Raw genomic sequence first — 18,479 nt, 5'->3', positions numbered from 1 at the left:
AGTAAATAATAAACATTTAAAATAAAGTAAGAAATTAGTGACTACTAATTCCAGGAAAAACTCCTTTCTTGGGAAACGAAATATATATAACTTCACAAAAACTAACCGACTCCTAAATGAAATTTCCTGCTACAACAGCGATTTTCATTCTTGTTAAAAAACATTTTCTTTTAACTGGAAATAATAATTTTAAATTAATTTTTTTTTCTAAACATACGAATGTCTTATTTATTTTATAAATGAAATTTCTCATAAGATGTTACTCAAGTTAATGGCATTTAATTCCAGAAAGAATTCGTTACTTATTAAATGAAATATAACTTAAAAAATATATTTCTCAATGAAAATATAATATTAGTTTTTTTTGTTCTAATGGTATTCATTTTTATTATTAAAGAATAAATTTCTTTGAATTGGGACTCCATTATATTACTATTGTTGCTCATTAGATTTCTGGATAATACAACTTAAGAGATAAATAAGATAAATCCTCCTATAAAAAGTTAGCTTTGTTCCTTTGATGGACGTACGTAAAAGTATTTTTTTTTTTTTTAATTGAGATTCCCTTTACATCCTGATTGAATGTTACAGATAAACTGCTTTCAATCTATGACTACTTTCAATCTGGAAAAGAAAATAACTACAGAAATTCAACAAGCTAATTTATATCAAAGCAATTTACTTTACATATTTGTTATTTTTAAACTTGAAATTTTACATACCTGGTACACATACTAAGTATCTTTCTGAGTAAGAATTACGTGTTCACCTTATTAAAATATAAATGATTGCATTTTTACACGGGACAGACATTTTTTATATGCTTCGTTCCTTTACGATGCGAATTATTGAGATCTGCAGAGTAATTATATGTTTCCAGTTGAAAATGCATACAAAAGCTAAGCATGCGCCGAATCTGTTATTCGGGTGGGTAATGATTCTTATTTATGTCTGTAGTCAACTAAATAAATAAGCACAGACGTATTAAAAACGCAAATTTGTGTAATACCTGCTATTTATAATAAATCATAAACTTGTATTAAAATTTTAATTTTAACAGAACGTGCATTAAATTTCGACGCCCAACTTATAATAATTAAAGGAATGGCTTACAGTTAAAGTACCTCTACCAACCACTCACCCTCAAATATTACCTTTACTGTCATGGCGAATTATAGCCCTTAGTTTGAGCTTACTGTAGAAACAGGACGCATAAAATGTATATACTTAACATGTGAATATATATGTTACGGTGAAACACCGAAATCTGGAGAATGTCGAGTTTCACCGCTGAATGTCAACATTCACATAGTCTCTTGGTGTATGTCCGAAATATTTTCCAAATACTCTTATTTCTGACTTACACCGGTCAATGTCGACATTCACCATTGTTGAACATATAACAATATTATATTTTCTTCTCCGTAATTCAGTCGCGAATAAACGCACTTGAGACTTGAAATAAGAACTTAAGAACATGAGAACCTAAAACACACAATACATTCAAAATGAGAAAGGAAAATAATAGAAGTTAAAAACTTACTTAATTATACAGTACGTTCTAAATGAGAAAATAAAATAACAGTAATAAAAAACTTACTAAATTATGTGATTCAAATCTTATTTATTGCAACAACTTAAACTATTATGGCACTTTATGACCTCTCTTTTCGACTTTCACCAGAGGATATCTGTGATTGTTGACATACACCGGTGAGGGTCGGAATATACAAGAATGTAGTGCAATATTCGATCTTTCACCGACGGATTTGGTGAATGTTGACATTCTCCGGTGAAAGTCGGCATTCTCCAATTTCGGTCTTTCACGGTAATATATGTACGTGGCTATCGTAAAGGGGAACCAAGTTGAATTTTCGACAATTACATTTAATCTAACAGTGGCAACCAGGAGGTAAGGCAACACGGCGGCAGCAGCAACAGACAAGGTCTCAACTATTAAAACATGCCGGTTTTTAAGTTTCTTTGTCTCATTTTAAACTACACCGCTTACCATAAAATCTGCATAAACCTCTGAACTGGTCAAAAACTAGAAAATAAAGTTTTAAAATCTCTAGTGAAAAAAATAACTGAATAAAATAAATTTTATTAAATAGAAGTCAATAAATGTCGTGACTGCCAATGAGTGTCATTGAAAGTAGTACATTATTGAAATACTTAAAACTGAGAGAAATGGCTTAAAAAAAACTTCTTCATACCACAGTTAAGGGGGGCTGCACTGAACTTCAATATATTACACAAAATGGTACCGTCTTGAAAATTGTTCCTCTTAAAGAACTAAAGAATTAGTTCTGAAGATGAAATTGAAGGGTTTTTCTTGAGTTTAAAAAGAAATAAGGGAAGAGTGAACTGAAAGAGACCCTGCAGGTAGAATCCAAAATCACTAATTTCAAAGGAACTCGGAGAATTTCATTCTCAAATAAATTATTAACTCAAATAAAATATCGACTTTTTCGTAGTTTCGTGAACTTTCACTGAAGAATTTTTTAACAAAATATGACGGGTTACATTCAAGCAAACATAAATGAAGCATTGTTTAAGAAAGGTGTTAAGCATTCAAACAAAACTAAACGCCGGAGACAATAATACTTCTACTCAATAGTAACTTAAGAAGGAAGTCACAACTTACGGCTGAGTTGTTACAACATAACCATCTTCACAAAGAACTATGATTAAAAATGTGTAAGAACGAACTTTAAGGCTGAGTTGTTACAACATAAACCATCTTAGCAAAGGAAATATTGCGAAAAATTTGTTTCACTTGTCAGGTTCACGAGTATGCCAGACTGCACAAGAAGCATTGGTAATACACACTAAAGCTAGCAAGTGCAAAGGTCACGCACTAAACTTTCTTAAAGTCGTTCAATAAATTTTCGCGGAAAAGGTTCAGAGTTATCATCCCAACAGCTTGGTCGTAGCTCATGTTTCCTGAGCAATTTCAACGGCTTAAACGCGACAATAACTTAAAGAAATGTGTTCTTACATTAGAAAATGGAAATGAATGAGCACGAAATGCAGTTATGGGTCAAGCCGACAAAGAATAATGAGTAAGAATCCAATAAGTCACTCTACAGAGATAGATCCGGAAGAAGAAAGACACGCCTTTTTATGTTTTTCTTTGACATATGGCTTTCTGTCAACGAAGTTTGACCTCAAGCAATAGCACCTGTTTTACAGCTTTGACTTCAAAGCGAAAATGAAAGCTATGAGGTGGAAAACAGTTTCACGTTTTCTGTTAACAGTATTTGTTTCATGTTAGAAAATTTGAGCAATAGTTTCCTTTTTAACGCATTAAAAAGACTTAAGTCACGATAATATTTTAGTACAGATTAAAATATTAAATAATCTGTTTTATGGAAAAATTGATCTTCATTGGAGGAGGGGTGCTAAATAAGAACAAAAATAATTATATAAATAAATTAGATATATTTTACTATACATTAATTAGACGGTTAATAAAAATTAAAAATATAATTTTTAAGAAATGCGATTAGTGTGTTTAAATCGCTTAGTTTGTTAAAACTTTACAGACTGATTTAATATGAAAGATAAATTAAAGAAGTTGACGTTTTCCAATCGGCAACTCTCTAAGAACTGGCTAATACGAGCCATTTTCCCCTAGGAAGTCCTCCACGAAGGCATCGCTTTCCTTAGGCAGATAGCCTTTGCATGCTTTGCCATACTCGATTAAGCAAAACCTGATTATACGCAAGATTGTTTGGAAGAAAAATTTTAAAAAATACATGGTTTGGCGAAGTGGCAACATTTGAAATGCGAGCAATAAATGGTACCTAATGTAAAATATCAGTTCAAACTTTTTCGAAAGGCTTCGTTAAGCACATTTAAAGCATCAACATTTGATTCACTAAAGATAAAAATGCAAGAATTGTCTAAGGCAAGAACTTGTGTAAATCATAAATATAAAAAGTAGAAATAGTAGAAAATATAAAAAGAAGAAAAAACACATATTTACCTTATGAACTACAACACAACAACTAATTTTGAAAATAAATAGAATAAAGATTCTGAACCACTTAGGATATAATTTTCGAATCTGTGACTAGGTTTTAAACAGTTGCGTGCATTTGGATAAGAAACACTGGAAGCATTTATTTGCTTTACTATATAAGAATTATATACAATGCACTGCTAAACACAATCACGGTTTAAACGCCGCCCAACTGGGATAGTGATTAGCGACGCTAACTGCCGTACCGAAGAGCCCTGGTTCGAATCCCGGAGAAGTCTTGAATGTCCGTAAATGTTTAGTGTCTGCAGGGCATGTGGGGACTCTAAACACGCGGCGAGCTGAAACTCCTTTCAAGAGATTGTTGGTAGGGGAAGAGGGGTGGGAGACCCTCGTACCCTTCCCCCGGAACGGTTTCCATCAAAACTGGGAAGGCGGAACTGAGCAAAGTCGTGCTGGCACCTGTGTAGAGCTCAGGGCTCTCGCCAACGTCAGGCACAGACTTGCACTCATTACCACTATGAATTTCATGGCTTGTTCTGCTGTTACTGTCAGACAAGTGAGACAAGTCACAGCAACAACATATTTTAAACTGTTTGAGCCTAACTGTTTCTGCAAAATATTGAAATACTTTTCAGAAGCGACAAACGTTTTACCAAAAGCATTCAGAATGCTTCATTACTCAGAAAATCAAATTAAGGGATTTTAATAAACATTTCCCCCAGAACTCAAAATACTTTTCTGAAAGTTATGATTCAAGCAATAAAAAGCAAAACACACGTATTGATCAAACACAAACACTGTAGAACACTGTAGAACTACAGAAACACTGTAGAACTGTTCTACAGAAACACTGTAGAACTATTTCAAACAATTATAACTTCAGTTTCTAGTATGGGAACTACTTCAGATACTCTGTAAAATAAGCTTTTGCGGAACTTAACTTCATTGAGGTTACGTAAACATGAACACATTTAATACGAACACACATACACATATATAGAGGTAATAATGTTGTAAAGATATTAATAACATAGCTATTGAAGATGTTGAACTGCAAAACCTAGCAACCGAGGCAGATTAAATATTCGGTTTTATTTCAAATGACAGTGCGGCCACAAATAACATTAACTATTTCTTGAATATTATTTTTGATACTGTTACGATAGGAAGAAAGCAGCGCGGCAACAGAGATAGAAGCAAAGTGCGTAGTTATCCAATATGGAAGCTTATTAGGAGAAAGGTTTCGGTTCTCGAAATTTTGAGATCCGAAATTAGCTACGTCATCATCGTTATGGAAAAGTGATATGATCTGGATTAATCTAAAAATGAAGCACTTCAGAAAAAGTTCTAAGCAACTTCTATTTTTAGAACAGAGAGGCGAAATACCGAAATTAAAATGAGTAATTAAGGGGCTATTGCTTAATTAAGTTATAATTTTGATTTACATATTTTTAGCTTACATAAATATTTGACAATTTATGTAATAGATTCAAAGTAATAAATTCAAACTCAGAAGCAATGACCAGGAAATTGGAGGCGAAGGTAGATTAAATTTTCAGTTTTATTTTCAGCAACATCTTATGGCTACACACAAGTCGGCACATTAAATGGGCCTGTTCCAAAAGGCTTACATTTTTGATAACTTTGTAGCAAGAAAGAAAGAGCAGACAGACAGCAGTGCAGCTAGGCCAAAGCCTGGAAAGCAAGTGCGTAATATTCAGGATGGAATCAAGTCACACTGAGTTAGTTTTGGTTCTCAAAACATTCCGATTGGACAGTTAATATTGCTCTAAAATTATTATTGGCTGGTTGAGTTTTAGTTCCATTTACATCATCATAATTACGTAAGAATCATATGACATAGAATAGTCTCGAAATGATGCAGTGCAGAGAGAGGTTACATTTTTTAGAAGAGAGAAGGGAAATTTACGTTGCTAATTTAATCTTTTATACATTCTTTATTTTTCTTACATGTATATATATATATATATACACACACACACACAAAATAATAGAAATTTTGAGTTTTAATACTACATATAGATTTAAAATATACTTCAGATTTAAGGTTTTATTTATAATAAAATCTGGGGGAATTTACATAATTTACGGAAAAACATGGTTCATGACAATTCAAGTGAGTAGTGATTTAAGCCAAATGCTGCTTTTAACAATAATTAAGTTAACAAATGAATTTGCTCAATATTAATAATTTCAGGTATTATTAGTTTTTTCAGTCTGTATTTCAATTTTCTTCTACGTACGCTCGAAATTCTTTTCCATACCACCACTAAAAAATGGCAATCACGAATATGTAAACTAGACATCAAACGCTAGAATAAACTGAAAATATACCAAAGATCTACTAAATTCCTCAACTGCAAGTTGGATAATCCAGTAAGCAGTCCTCAACAGAGATTTTAACTTATAAATTTTGCGATTCGAGATAATGTAAGCAAATAGAAGGTGTAAGTTTGGTAGTAGATGACAATGAAATAACCGATTTAAAATGCTATTATACTTGCATGATTCAAAACCAATCTGCGCATGTTATTCTACATAAGCATTGCATCCACACAATTTACGTAATGGCTACTACACTACTAAAACATGATTGCATAAATTTTTAGTTACAGTATGTATGTATTTGTAATAAAATAAGTGCAGCAAATTTAGATTGAATCATTCATTTCATTTGATGTTTATTTTATATATAGACGGAATTATTCTTTGTACACGACACAGCTCCATAAGAATTATTTTGAACACAGCTAGAAGTCTAAAAAATACTAACAAAAATGCTAGATTTAGTCAAAAACAGTTTAAGTGAGGGAATATTTTTCAATAAATTTCTAGCTAAAGATAATTAATTCAAATGAATTTTTCTTCAAATTTAAACAGTCAAGATATACATATAATTAACAGGATCCATCGCAAAGTCATGATGTATAAGGGGACTGTAAAGCTAACATCTTTAACGTCTTTATTTCAGGCTAATCATTCAGCCACACTTTCCTTGAAAACAGAAACCGCAATACCAGCGATACAAACAAGCTTAGAAAAATTTATTCTTCTGCCTAATCAATACTGCGTTAAGGACAGCAACATTTCAACACAAAAACTCTCACCCCTTATGTTACAACTGAGCCACTAAAGTTTAACGGAATGAGGGGGGAGACTAAGATAAATGGGGTGGGATAAACTTATTTTTTGTACCAGTTTATCCTTAGAAGATTAATGGAGAGGCCCTGAAGCATCTGAAAGGCATGGCTAACGTCAATTATTCCTCCAAAGGAACAGAGGGATTACAGAATACAATAGACTTTTAGAATTACTCTCTTACAAACCAAATAAGAACTTTCCCTCGAGGGTAAAGTAGTAGGTACACCATCAATTAATGTTTACTTAGAAATTCCCCAAAAGGGCAAAAAGCCACGCAATTCAGACGTTTTACTTCTTTGCCAATCAATTTACCTAGCCATGATAAAACCGCTGGGGTAAACTTGAAAACAGACGAAAAAGTCCCCAGTTTCTTGATTTGCAAGAGGGGAAAAAACACCTCCAGACTTCTATCCTCTTAGAATTCAGTTCAAGTAAAATCAATTTTTCCCTAAGAATTTATACTACTATCTAGATGTTAATGAAGCCATATCTAAGAGAAGATTCTCGTAAAAGCTGAATAGTGATCTCTTATTTCAAGCTCAGTAAAAACTGCAACGAAGAAGAAAAAACATGAAGATATTTCTAGGAAAATGCATTGACATGGTATGATTAAGAATGTCTCACAAAAAGTGAAAGAAAACGAATCTGTTGCAACCTAAATTCATGCAACAAATTTAAGACACAAAGTAAATTCTAAGATTTTCAGAAATTTACTTAAATTTTGCCACTACTTTTCCCCTTAGATATTGTTTTAAAATTAAGGAAAATGAATGGAGTTATGAACAAATAATTATTTTCGGAATTTAATTTTTAGCTTGGATTATTTTCATCGTTATAACTGCCGTAAAAGTTGGAAATTGTTTTTCACTACATAATTTTTCCAAATTAAACAACAGTTTATAACAATTCGTTTTTACATACACAATTTTGCAAATAAATTTTCTATCTATCAAAGCAGAGATACTAACAACGTACAGGATATTATTGCGCATTCCCAAGCTAAATGTAATTATCAGACATTATTGGTGATATGCAACAGCACGCTTTTAAAAAAACAAAAGACTGCCAGTTATACTATTTCATAGCGTATTTAAATTTAAAAAATATGATCCCTTCTAGATAAAAATTATTAAGTCCTTTCACAGATAAGCATTATTAAAATACATATTCTCAATTGCGAAAGAGATTTTTCAGTATAAATTGATGGCAATACGTTTAGAAATTGTGTATGCAAAAATGTTTCGAAATGTCATTTCAAAATACGGAATTGTGTTCAATCAAATATTAAAGCTCCCCTTGCTGTAACGTTCTGAAGAGAATTAATGCACTGGAAATAACGGTTGAACTCAAAATATGAAGCAATCCCGAAACATTCTTCGTCGAGTTGTAAACACAACCGGTAGTTATGCAATCCATGTGGCATCATAAATTGAAATGGTATTCAGAATTTCGTCGGAGATGCGGGTTGTTGACAAGGCCAAATTCCGTAGTTTCGTGCATCATTTATCGCTGGATAAAAACTCTAAATACGAAAAATGTGATTCCCCCCTTTTCCAGAAAACATGCATTCTTATTTCTTTCCACCAACACAATTCTGGGCGTTTCATTTAGAAAGTTAAACAAATTGTTACATTTTGCATTTTGTGTCAAGTTTATTTATTTATAAAGCATAGCTTAAGGAACAAAATTTCACTTACCTAAAATCCTGTACATGGTGAAATACTTTTGTTTGGTATGTATGGATAAAGCCCTGTAATTGCATTTAAAAGAAAATCGTGCAGAAAATTACCTCGGATATATCAGCAATCAGCCCAGTGTTCTCAGATAAGGGGAAAAAAGATCGCATTTCGCAGTACCATAAATTTAAATATGTATGAGAATTTCGAACTTACAAGCTAGAACGTTATTAAATATACATGGCTTACGCAATTTATAAACATGAAAATCCAAATTACACTTGTTTTTAAATGCAATATATTTCTAATGAAATATGGACGCTGAAAATAACTATGAATTAAAAAAAATTTAAACTTGAATTTCCTTTTCAAGAATATTTTTAAACGAAAATTTCACTCTGTTTGAAAATGGTTACGGAAAGCGTCACAGTTTTAAAAAACTTCTCCGATTAGTTTTGGTGAATTAATTATTCTGTACTATTTTAATTTTCTTAACATGTTGCACATATCTATGCAATATTGACTTTCATAATTTCATTTCCATTCAGTAAAACACACGAACTCTTGGAAATAAAAGCATGAGATACACTAGCCAATAAAATTAGAGGAGCAACCTTCTTAAACGATTCTATTTAAATCAGTTGAGTAGAATTTTACTGAGCTGTCAAACGTTTATCCGGATAATGAAAAAGCAAGAAAAAGAAGAACAGCTGTGCAGAACAATTCAAAATGTAGATTAGCAAAAATGATGCCAAAATTGACATCGATGCGAAAATTACATAAAAAAAAATGGTTCTTTCGGAATGGTATTCTTGTATTGCTTTTTATTTGAGAAGCAGTTTTTTTTAATGTATCTCCCAGAAGTTTGCCCAAAGAATGCAATTAGCCAAAACGTATTACGTGGCCGGCTAGGAAGGCTGGAAGCCGGTCGTAACTAACGGATGATTACGTCCACACTGACGGTGAACCGAAGTGTAATTTTATGTTTGTGGATTTCGTTCCAAGAGACAGCGTTCGAAGACGTCTTGGTCAAGATCGTTTAGAAATTTCAACCTAAGATGATGCTCATTATTTGAAAACAACAAGTCCTTCGGTACAGGTTGTCAAAATACCACCCAGCTTCAAACAAAGTTTTTGACGTCAATCGAAACAACATCGACACAAACAATTAGCATACACCTCCACACAAGACGATTCTATACACATAGGCTAGTTAGTTATGTGTGTCTCATTAACCTTCTAATATCACGGGCTCGAAAAACTGAAGAGCACCGTCTTTGAGGATTATGAAGGTGGAGCCAAGATTTCTTCTTCGAAAAGTACAGATTCAGTCTAGAGCCAGAATACTGACGACTAACCTGTACAGAAAGTGGCATTCGATATACTTCAGCGAATGTCAAAGACGTCTTTCTTATGGGGAAAAGTACTTTTTCGGACAAGAATAATCATAGGTGAGTGCAATGTACAGGAGTATAAGGCAGAACCAAGGATCTAAGAATTTCACGCTTGTAGCGTTCAGCAGTCAGAAACCCATTCTGAATGACATAAAGTATTTAACCCTGTTATCGACTATTTTACCCTTTTTATGCGAAACATCGGCCGATCTCCTTCAGCGCGCTTCGTGAATCAAAGGCAGTAGAACGTATGGAGCGATGGCATGGTCCTGGGATCTTAATTCGACGAAACCCGCTTAAAACAAAACAGACGGAAGCATTGCTCTTAAATCGCAACCTTCCTTGAAGTACCTTCAGTTGCAAAATACCCTACTTAAAGACCGGGAAAAAAATCTCCCCAAGTCTCATCAAACTCTATATTAATTCATTGCCTACAGGTCTAAATTCCTCTTACAGTTTCAAAGTGTCCATATTCCTTATTAGATGGTGTACAAAGTTCGTCAGGGCATGTTTTTCCTTCTCCAAAACATATACGCAGCTATGACTTTTTATGGCACTGGTGCGTTTCTGGGAATATGCATTTTGTTTACAAGAAGCCATAACTTTTCCTATGTTCGATTCGTTATTTTTGTCTCTTTCAAAAATATACTTTTACATTATGCTACATATGTACCGGATTCATTAAATCACTTGCTCCTCTAATTTTGCTGAATAGCGCATTTTCGAGTCATGAAGCCTACATGCTATTTATTTGATGAACAAGACGTCATTAAAGCACTCCGTTTTATTTTCCATTAGCAGCAGATATTGGAAGTGTGTACACTTCCTTAATTAATCAAAGTAATCAAAGGAATATCAAAGTTTAACCTTTGGTAACGTATTTTAATTTAACTTTGATACTTAAATACTACTGTTACTTCATGTTTTCGGGAGGTATGCAATAAAACAACATAAGAACTAAATACCTACTCTAAATTTTTAGGGTTTGCAATATTTTCTTAGCAGTGAGACGCCTAGTTTAAAACATAAAATTAAAATTCATGCTTTCCAATCTTATGCAAGTGTTTTAAAAATTATTTTTTAATTATTTTTTAAAAATTATTTTTTAATTTTTAAATATCTGATAAAGACTGTTAAGTAACTGATTAAGAGCTAACTGGAAAATATGCCCTAAAATTTAAAAAAACGCTTAATGGAGAACCGTTTTTTTTTTTATAAATTTTAACCGCTTTCGCTTAAAATAAGCTAAAAATGGCTTAAACTAAAATTCAGAAAACTTTTAAGTGAGGTATTTTAGTGATTACATACAATATCAGAAAAATTTGAATAAAACCTATGTTAAAAATGTACATCTATATTGCCTGATACATGCAAAAGAATACTAGGAAATGGGAAAATGAATAAGTATCTTACCTTGGTCGTCAATGGAGAATATTCCGAGTCCATCACCGTCTCGGATAGAATACGCTATTGTAGAATCGATGCCTGGAGGATCAGCATCAACGGCAGTTACATGCATAACTAAAGTACCTTCAGGTTTGTTTTCACGCACAGACCCTGAAGCAACAACATCAGGGAATTTTGGTGGATGAAGGTTTTCATTGACATCTTCCACCTCAACTAGTAAATAAGCAACAGATGTCAAGGGCGGATCCCCTTGATCTCGAGCAACAATAGTTACATTGTATAACTGTTTATTCTCAAAATCAAGTGTTCGGGCAAGTCGAACAACTCCTGTTAACGGATCAACCGAAAACGTTCCTCCATCCAGCATTTCATAAGCAACACGGCCACCATCTCCTGTATCAGGGTCTCTTGCCGACATCACCATCACTACTGTTCCGATGGGAAGGTCTTCCCGGACTTTCACCCAAAACTGCGTGTGACCGAACATAGGTGCATTGTCATTGACGTCTTCCAGACGAATGTACACAATTGTAGAAGACATCAAAGGTTTTTCTAAAGATGAATCTTTCGCCCAAACACGCAACGCATAGTTCTCAGTGATTTCCCGATCCAGTGGTCCAACAATGGCTAGAAGACCTGTATTTTTATCGACATGAAAACGATCCCATGCCGGTCCTTCTAAATTATAAGTTAATCTAGCATTTTCATTTTCATCGATATCAGTTGCCCGAAGTCTAATCACACTAGTACCATTTTCAACATTCTCAGGTATTACAAAATGGTAGGAAGATTTTTCGAATGTTGGAGGATTGTCATTAACATCTCTGATATTGACGATGAGTTGCGTTGAAGCAGATAGTTGAGGCTTGCCTAAGTCAAAGACTGTTATGTTCAAAATATATTTAGATGTTCTCTCTCTGTCAAGTTCAGAATCAACAAGGAGACGACCAGTATGCAGATCAACTTTGAAGCAATCATCTCCTTCATTATTGTAATTTATAACATACACCAACATTCCTGCGTAATTGTGATCTCTGTCTCTAGCTCTTACAGCGATGACCTAAAAACAAATTCAGAACTATTTTAGAAAAAGTAACAAAGTATCATAAATTGCTAAAAATATATAAAATTATAAAAAGTAATAAACATGTATACTTTCAAATACAAAGGCTGAATGTTTCAGATTGTAATATACATTAAAAATAAAAAGGTATATTTTAATTTATACATGAAATACTAAATTAAGGCAGAAACTGGAAAAAAAGGTTGCATCGCCCAACAGTGGTATTCAGATATGCATGCAGAGCATCCAGCTGAAAATATATCATTTATCCTTTGGAATTAACAGTACTGAGAAATTTAATTACTTTTATTTGTTAAAAGTACACGAATTATAATGTCTTACTTATTATGCTGAAGAGTACCTAAGAAGATAATTTAACAAGAAACGATAAAATTTCATATAATGCATATTTAATCTGTACATATGTAATATATTTAGGTACAGCTGCACATTCTGAAATTGTAGACATGCACCTTATACTTTGATTACATTTTATTTAGAAGCTTGTTACAGTCAAAAGTAAACTACTTTTAAAGACATTTCAGAAAACGAGTTTCGATCTTATTAGACTGCTGCAGCAAAATTTAAATTTCACTGCTATAGCGAAAAGTCGTACCAGATAGTACAGTTTTCATACCGGTAATTTAACACGGCGGAAAACATATTAATTTTTGATGACAGCAGCTCACGTCCATTCCATCAACGCATGGAGAAATTTATATTTTGAAAGTTTTATTTACATTATAAGTAATGGATGTAACGGAGATTTTTCAGCTTGGGCTTTGTTAGCTTGAAACTTATTTTCACCTCTTATTCGTTCTTCATAATGTCTTTCAAAAGCCAATGTTTGAAACGGAATTAAAACACAAGTAAAGTTCTAGGTTATGTATTAAACTATAATATGAATATAATCAGTTTTTTATTTTGCTCAGTGGAATAAATTTGGTTACGTTATTTTAATACAACAGTTTGATACTGAGTAGTGCCACCAGTGCCCGAATGGTTAAAAGTGCTGAATGCTGGTGGTTCGTTCTGAGTTTGAGCCTAGGTGAACGGGCTAGCTGCATGGTCCTTTGGTCCCCCTTTTTTTCCTTTTGGTTTTTCTCTGTAACATGCCAATTGATACTAGAAAGTTCTCCATGTAGACGTACCGTTCCCTTAGGCAGATAGCACATTGTATGCCATGCCATATTCAAATATGCTGATATTAATCAATAATATTTCCTCGAGGATTAATTAAAAAGAGTAAACATCTTAACTAATAATAAATATGCTAGCGTACACTCTTATTATGTAATGTTTCATAATAAGAGTTTGAGTACAGTACACTATTTTAAAGCATATGGTAAAAACGAAATACATCAAACCAGAAACGGTAAGCTTAACGTTATCTCGACTAAATCTCAATATTTCTTTAATGCAGATGTATGCCTTTCCGATCAGTCAACCACAACTTTAATTTTTATCGCTGTCATCGCTCAGGGGCGTAGCTAGAGGGGGGAAAGGGGGGCATCTGTCCCCGGGCGCAGAATCCAAGGGGCGCCAAAATTATGTTACGACATCTTAGAATTAAATGTTTTCCATCCTTGGCAAGCTGTAGGGGGCGCGAAATCTTCAGTTGTCCCTGGGCGCTGAAAACCCTAGCTACGACTCTGTCATCGCTTCATTGTTTTATTTATACAAATATCAAACTATATGATACACTCTAACGGATGTATTTAAATAATCTATTTATTATATTTTTTTATTCAAAAGCCATTAAGTAAATAAATGCCGTAACATAAAAAATTATTTCTCCAGATATCTAACTGCATATGCTGAACTCGTAACGGAGGGGAAAAATGAACAAGCGGGCAATTTTCAAGAGTCAACAATGAATGCAGGTAATTAAAGTACCTCTTTATTGTAGAAGGAAACGGTAATCAATAATTTATAAACTTTACCTACAATGCGCTTCATAAATAAAAACAAAGCAAAAATAAAAATTCAACCAAATAAACAGAAAAACGGTCCAACGAATGAGTGCGCACTCTAATGACCGAACAGCTTTGGAGTTATAAAATTAATTAATTAAACATAAATAATCTAAACATGCAGGATGAAAGCTTTTAGTAATAATAATAATAAAATATATAGACACAAATTTAATTATATTCGGAACCATTTAGTTACGGCTTAGTATTTGAAAGCAATTTTCACAAATTTTAGAACAGTTATAGTACTTTTGCAATAACTGAAGATTATAAACTAAGGGAAGACGTTGGTACAAATAACAAGAAGAGTAAAATAAGAAGAAGAAGCACTTCTGGAAATACAAAACAACTACAATAGCTTATATTGCTATTCAACATTCAATTTCATTGTAGCACTGGCTTTCGGCCTAAAAATCGAAAGTGCAAATTATCGTAACTACAACTTTTAAGCATTATAATTACACAGAAAGAAAACTATGCCGAAATATGAAACACCAAAGCACATCTGGATCTCGGTATATCTCAGTACACATCTGGATCATAGTGTAGTAATTTTAGTGATTTTTCTCTATTCAGTCCTAGGTAGATGATTTGCATAATATTCAGTTCCTCTTCCGCAAATATTAAAATATCACTACAGCAGAATTATTTCATATAGATATGATGTATCTTAATGAACTTAGAACCATAAATCGCAAATGGCAATCAAACTGATCTACCTCTTAATCGAATAAGTAACTTCGTCATACGGTAATTCAAGGCTATTATGTATTGTATTTGATATTTCACACAGTTTCCTCAAAATTACACCCAAGCTGACGATTTAAGGATTGCTTTACAAAAACGGTAGTTGGAGTTTAAAAAGCGCTCCCTCAAAAACTACTCTATAATTCACAATAACTCATTGCTTGTTATTTATGTCAGAGTTCTTTATGTCAGAGGTGTGTTACAAAGCTCAACATTCGAGTTTTAAATGTAAAAAAATATTCCCTTAGAAGGGGATAGTAAAAATGTAATAAATATGTCGATTGAATTATTTACCTCAGACCCAATAGTTGCGGATTCGTTAATCCACACTTCAGAAGGTATAGTTGACAAGAATTCTGGTGAGTGTCTGTTATCCCCGAATCTTTCAGGAGCAGCCGCCTCCTTTCTGTTCGTAGCCTTATTCTGACTGTTTCCCAAGCTTAGGAGATCCATGTAGCGGTCGGTAACGTCCAACTTCCTGCAATCAATAGCAACTCCTCCTTTATTGCGACCAGAAGTTTGGGACACTACCTTTAAATTAACCGTCATGACGTCAGCAAAATGCTGGCTATCCGTTGCAGACACGTTCAGTAGCCAATCTTTTTTCTTTTGCTTTGATAAATCACACGTTACCTTGAGGATACCTTAAATAAATAAATAAAAGGCTATTAATAACATATACACCAATAGGGCAGTTCGTCACGTATCAGAAGTCTTACTAATTACTACGTTAAAATGAAATATTATTAATAATTACTACACAGAAAGACGAAATACACTATCTACACCAATACACAAACATCCTTGACGCAGGAGTCATCTAATGGAGTCATCTAACTCTAAAGACCCAACTCAATAATCAGAAAGCGGGAAAATGCTCGCAAAATGAGGTTATGAGCATTTTTTCTCTTTCTCCTAAAATTGTATAATGAAACATCAGCATGTCTAAGATTTATTAACAAAATCTGAAGAGCAAAACGTAGGCTTCAACACATACATATTCGATACTCATTTTGCAGTTTTAAAACTCATTCTCTGGACATTTTTAATCGAATATTTGTTCATACACGGAATTAGTAGCTTATTCAAGGCTGTATACATAGCTGACACACATATAACAAAATATTTCTTATTTTGTCGACAAAGAGGGGCAACTAGAAAGAAATTTTTCCAGTTCGTATTATATAGCATAGCATTTATTATTATTATTATTATATACTATTGTATTTATTTTTAGTATTATATTTTTAGTATTATTAGAATTGTTTTTATCATATATCATTATTATTATTGTTCGTATTATATATCATTATACTGTATATTATACATCCATACAGTCATTAAGAGCTAGTGTTAGACAAATTAAGAAAGTGATCCAGGATAATAATTTTTGGCCCGACTTCTAATCTGGAATTAATTTTAGAAAATTTCGTTTCCTTGAAAGGTAAACTAAAATTCACTATTATTTCAGTGTGGAAATAAATTATTAATGAGATATGCGACAAAATCAGGTTAACAAGCAGCATTTTCCTTCCAGTTAGAAAGAGAGTCCGATTTTCAAACTGTAGAATATTATGATTAATAATCAAGTCAAAGTAAAATGCTACGAATCTCTACAATACAGTAATAATATTCAGTTAACAAGTAAGACTGATTTCTAACTAGGTTTAAAATGCAAGCCAATTTTCAGAATAGTAAGAATTCCCATAAAGTATAATAATAGCGAAAAGCCGTTAAATGACACCCTTTAAGCAGAATTTCTAAAGTAATGAAACAGAGAAAACTGTATCATATGTTAAATGTAAGGAGAAATTCTAAGATTATAAAATACGTTAATTCATTGTATTTCATAATATGTGTTAACTAAAAAAACTCAGATATCCTAATCAGTATAGCGGTTAGCGCTACTGACTGCCGTATCTATGAGCCAGGGTTCGAATTACAAACGAGATTTAGACGTTTGTAAAAGTATACTGTCTGTCCGGCATTGGGAGCGCATAAAATACTGGCTAGCGGATAATTCTTTCAAGAGATTTAGTGGTAGGATAAGAAAAATGGCAGACCCTTGAATTCGTCCCTCGTGGTGTTTTGCACTAAAATTCGTTTCCATTCTTCCGGAACTTTTCCATTTTCACGAGTATAAAATCAGCTTTCCCTAGTAATACAGCTTGGAAACGCTCTCGACTGAAGGAGCAATGTTTATTGGCCATTCCGGACGACTGAAGGAGCAATGGTTATTGGCCATTCCGGACGAATGCATTAAGTTTTAAGAATCCAGACATTTGAAACAATTAAAGAAAATCAGAAAACTGCAGGTCCACTAATAACAGAGTGGCTAAAGCCTTGTCCCAGCGTCGACTACTGGCGAGCTAAACTTTTTATAGTTTTCCTCATAAATGAAATAGGAACCAATTTAAGCCTCTATGAAATCATCGCTCCAATGAGACGTAGAACCCGGCAGGGACTTTTAAAGTTAATTTTTTAACTTATGATGATTGCCATAGTTACATTGGAAATAGTACGTAAAAATTAGGAAGTTAACCGAAATTTTGAAAGTTTCTTCTTTCCCTGCAGCTCTTTATTGAGAATATTTAAATGGCTAGCTAAGTCAATATGTTATCCATGTATCAATCTGTTATCCATGTATCATTCTGCAGCACGACGATGGCTTTATTTTATTTATTTATTTATTTATTTTTTGTGTCATGGAAATTATTATTTCATTCATTAAATTAAAAAACTGTTTTTATTAGTTCCTCGACTTTACCACTATACCTTATAAGGTATTTTCTCCCTCCGTTGCGCACGCCTTCGCGAATTAATTGGAAGCACACTCGACCCTTAGGGCATATGCAAAGATGATCTAGAATTGAGAAAAAACGAGTGATAATACCGCAGCACGAATATTGAATGCATGAATTAAAAATTATAACCGTAAATTCTGAAAATACAGAAAAGAATTCTTTTGCAATTAATTTACAATAATAAGCAATTTATTATTGTTATTTTTAAGAGAAAATAGAATGTATGCGTAGTGTAAATGCGAGACTACCATGGACCTTATAAGAA

General features: G+C 33.1%; 1 protein-coding gene across 15 annotated transcripts in view; it reads right to left on the bottom strand.

Moving 5' to 3' along the window:
• Window positions 1-18,479, bottom strand: part of LOC118199398 (fat-like cadherin-related tumor suppressor homolog) — a 1,041,672-nt gene that overhangs the window by 613,490 nt on the left and 409,703 nt on the right. For all 15 annotated transcript variants that reach the window (XM_085808597.1, XM_085808606.1, XM_085808602.1 and 12 more), the window contains 2 exons: window positions 15,705-16,054; window positions 11,634-12,687 (listed from right to left, as the gene is read on the bottom strand). In XM_085808597.1, the coding sequence (XP_085664723.1) occupies window positions 11,634-12,687; window positions 15,705-16,054 (1,404 nt within the window). The remainder of the gene's footprint in view (window positions 1-11,633; window positions 12,688-15,704; window positions 16,055-18,479) is intronic.

Source organism: Stegodyphus dumicola, chromosome X1 (assembly GCF_044657685.1).
Source record: "Stegodyphus dumicola isolate Sdum_Otavi_A_Nest chromosome X1, ASM4465768v1".
In the NCBI taxonomy this organism is placed as follows: Eukaryota; Metazoa; Arthropoda; class Arachnida; order Araneae; family Eresidae; genus Stegodyphus; species Stegodyphus dumicola.
This window is presented reverse-complemented; position numbering and strand designations above follow the sequence as displayed.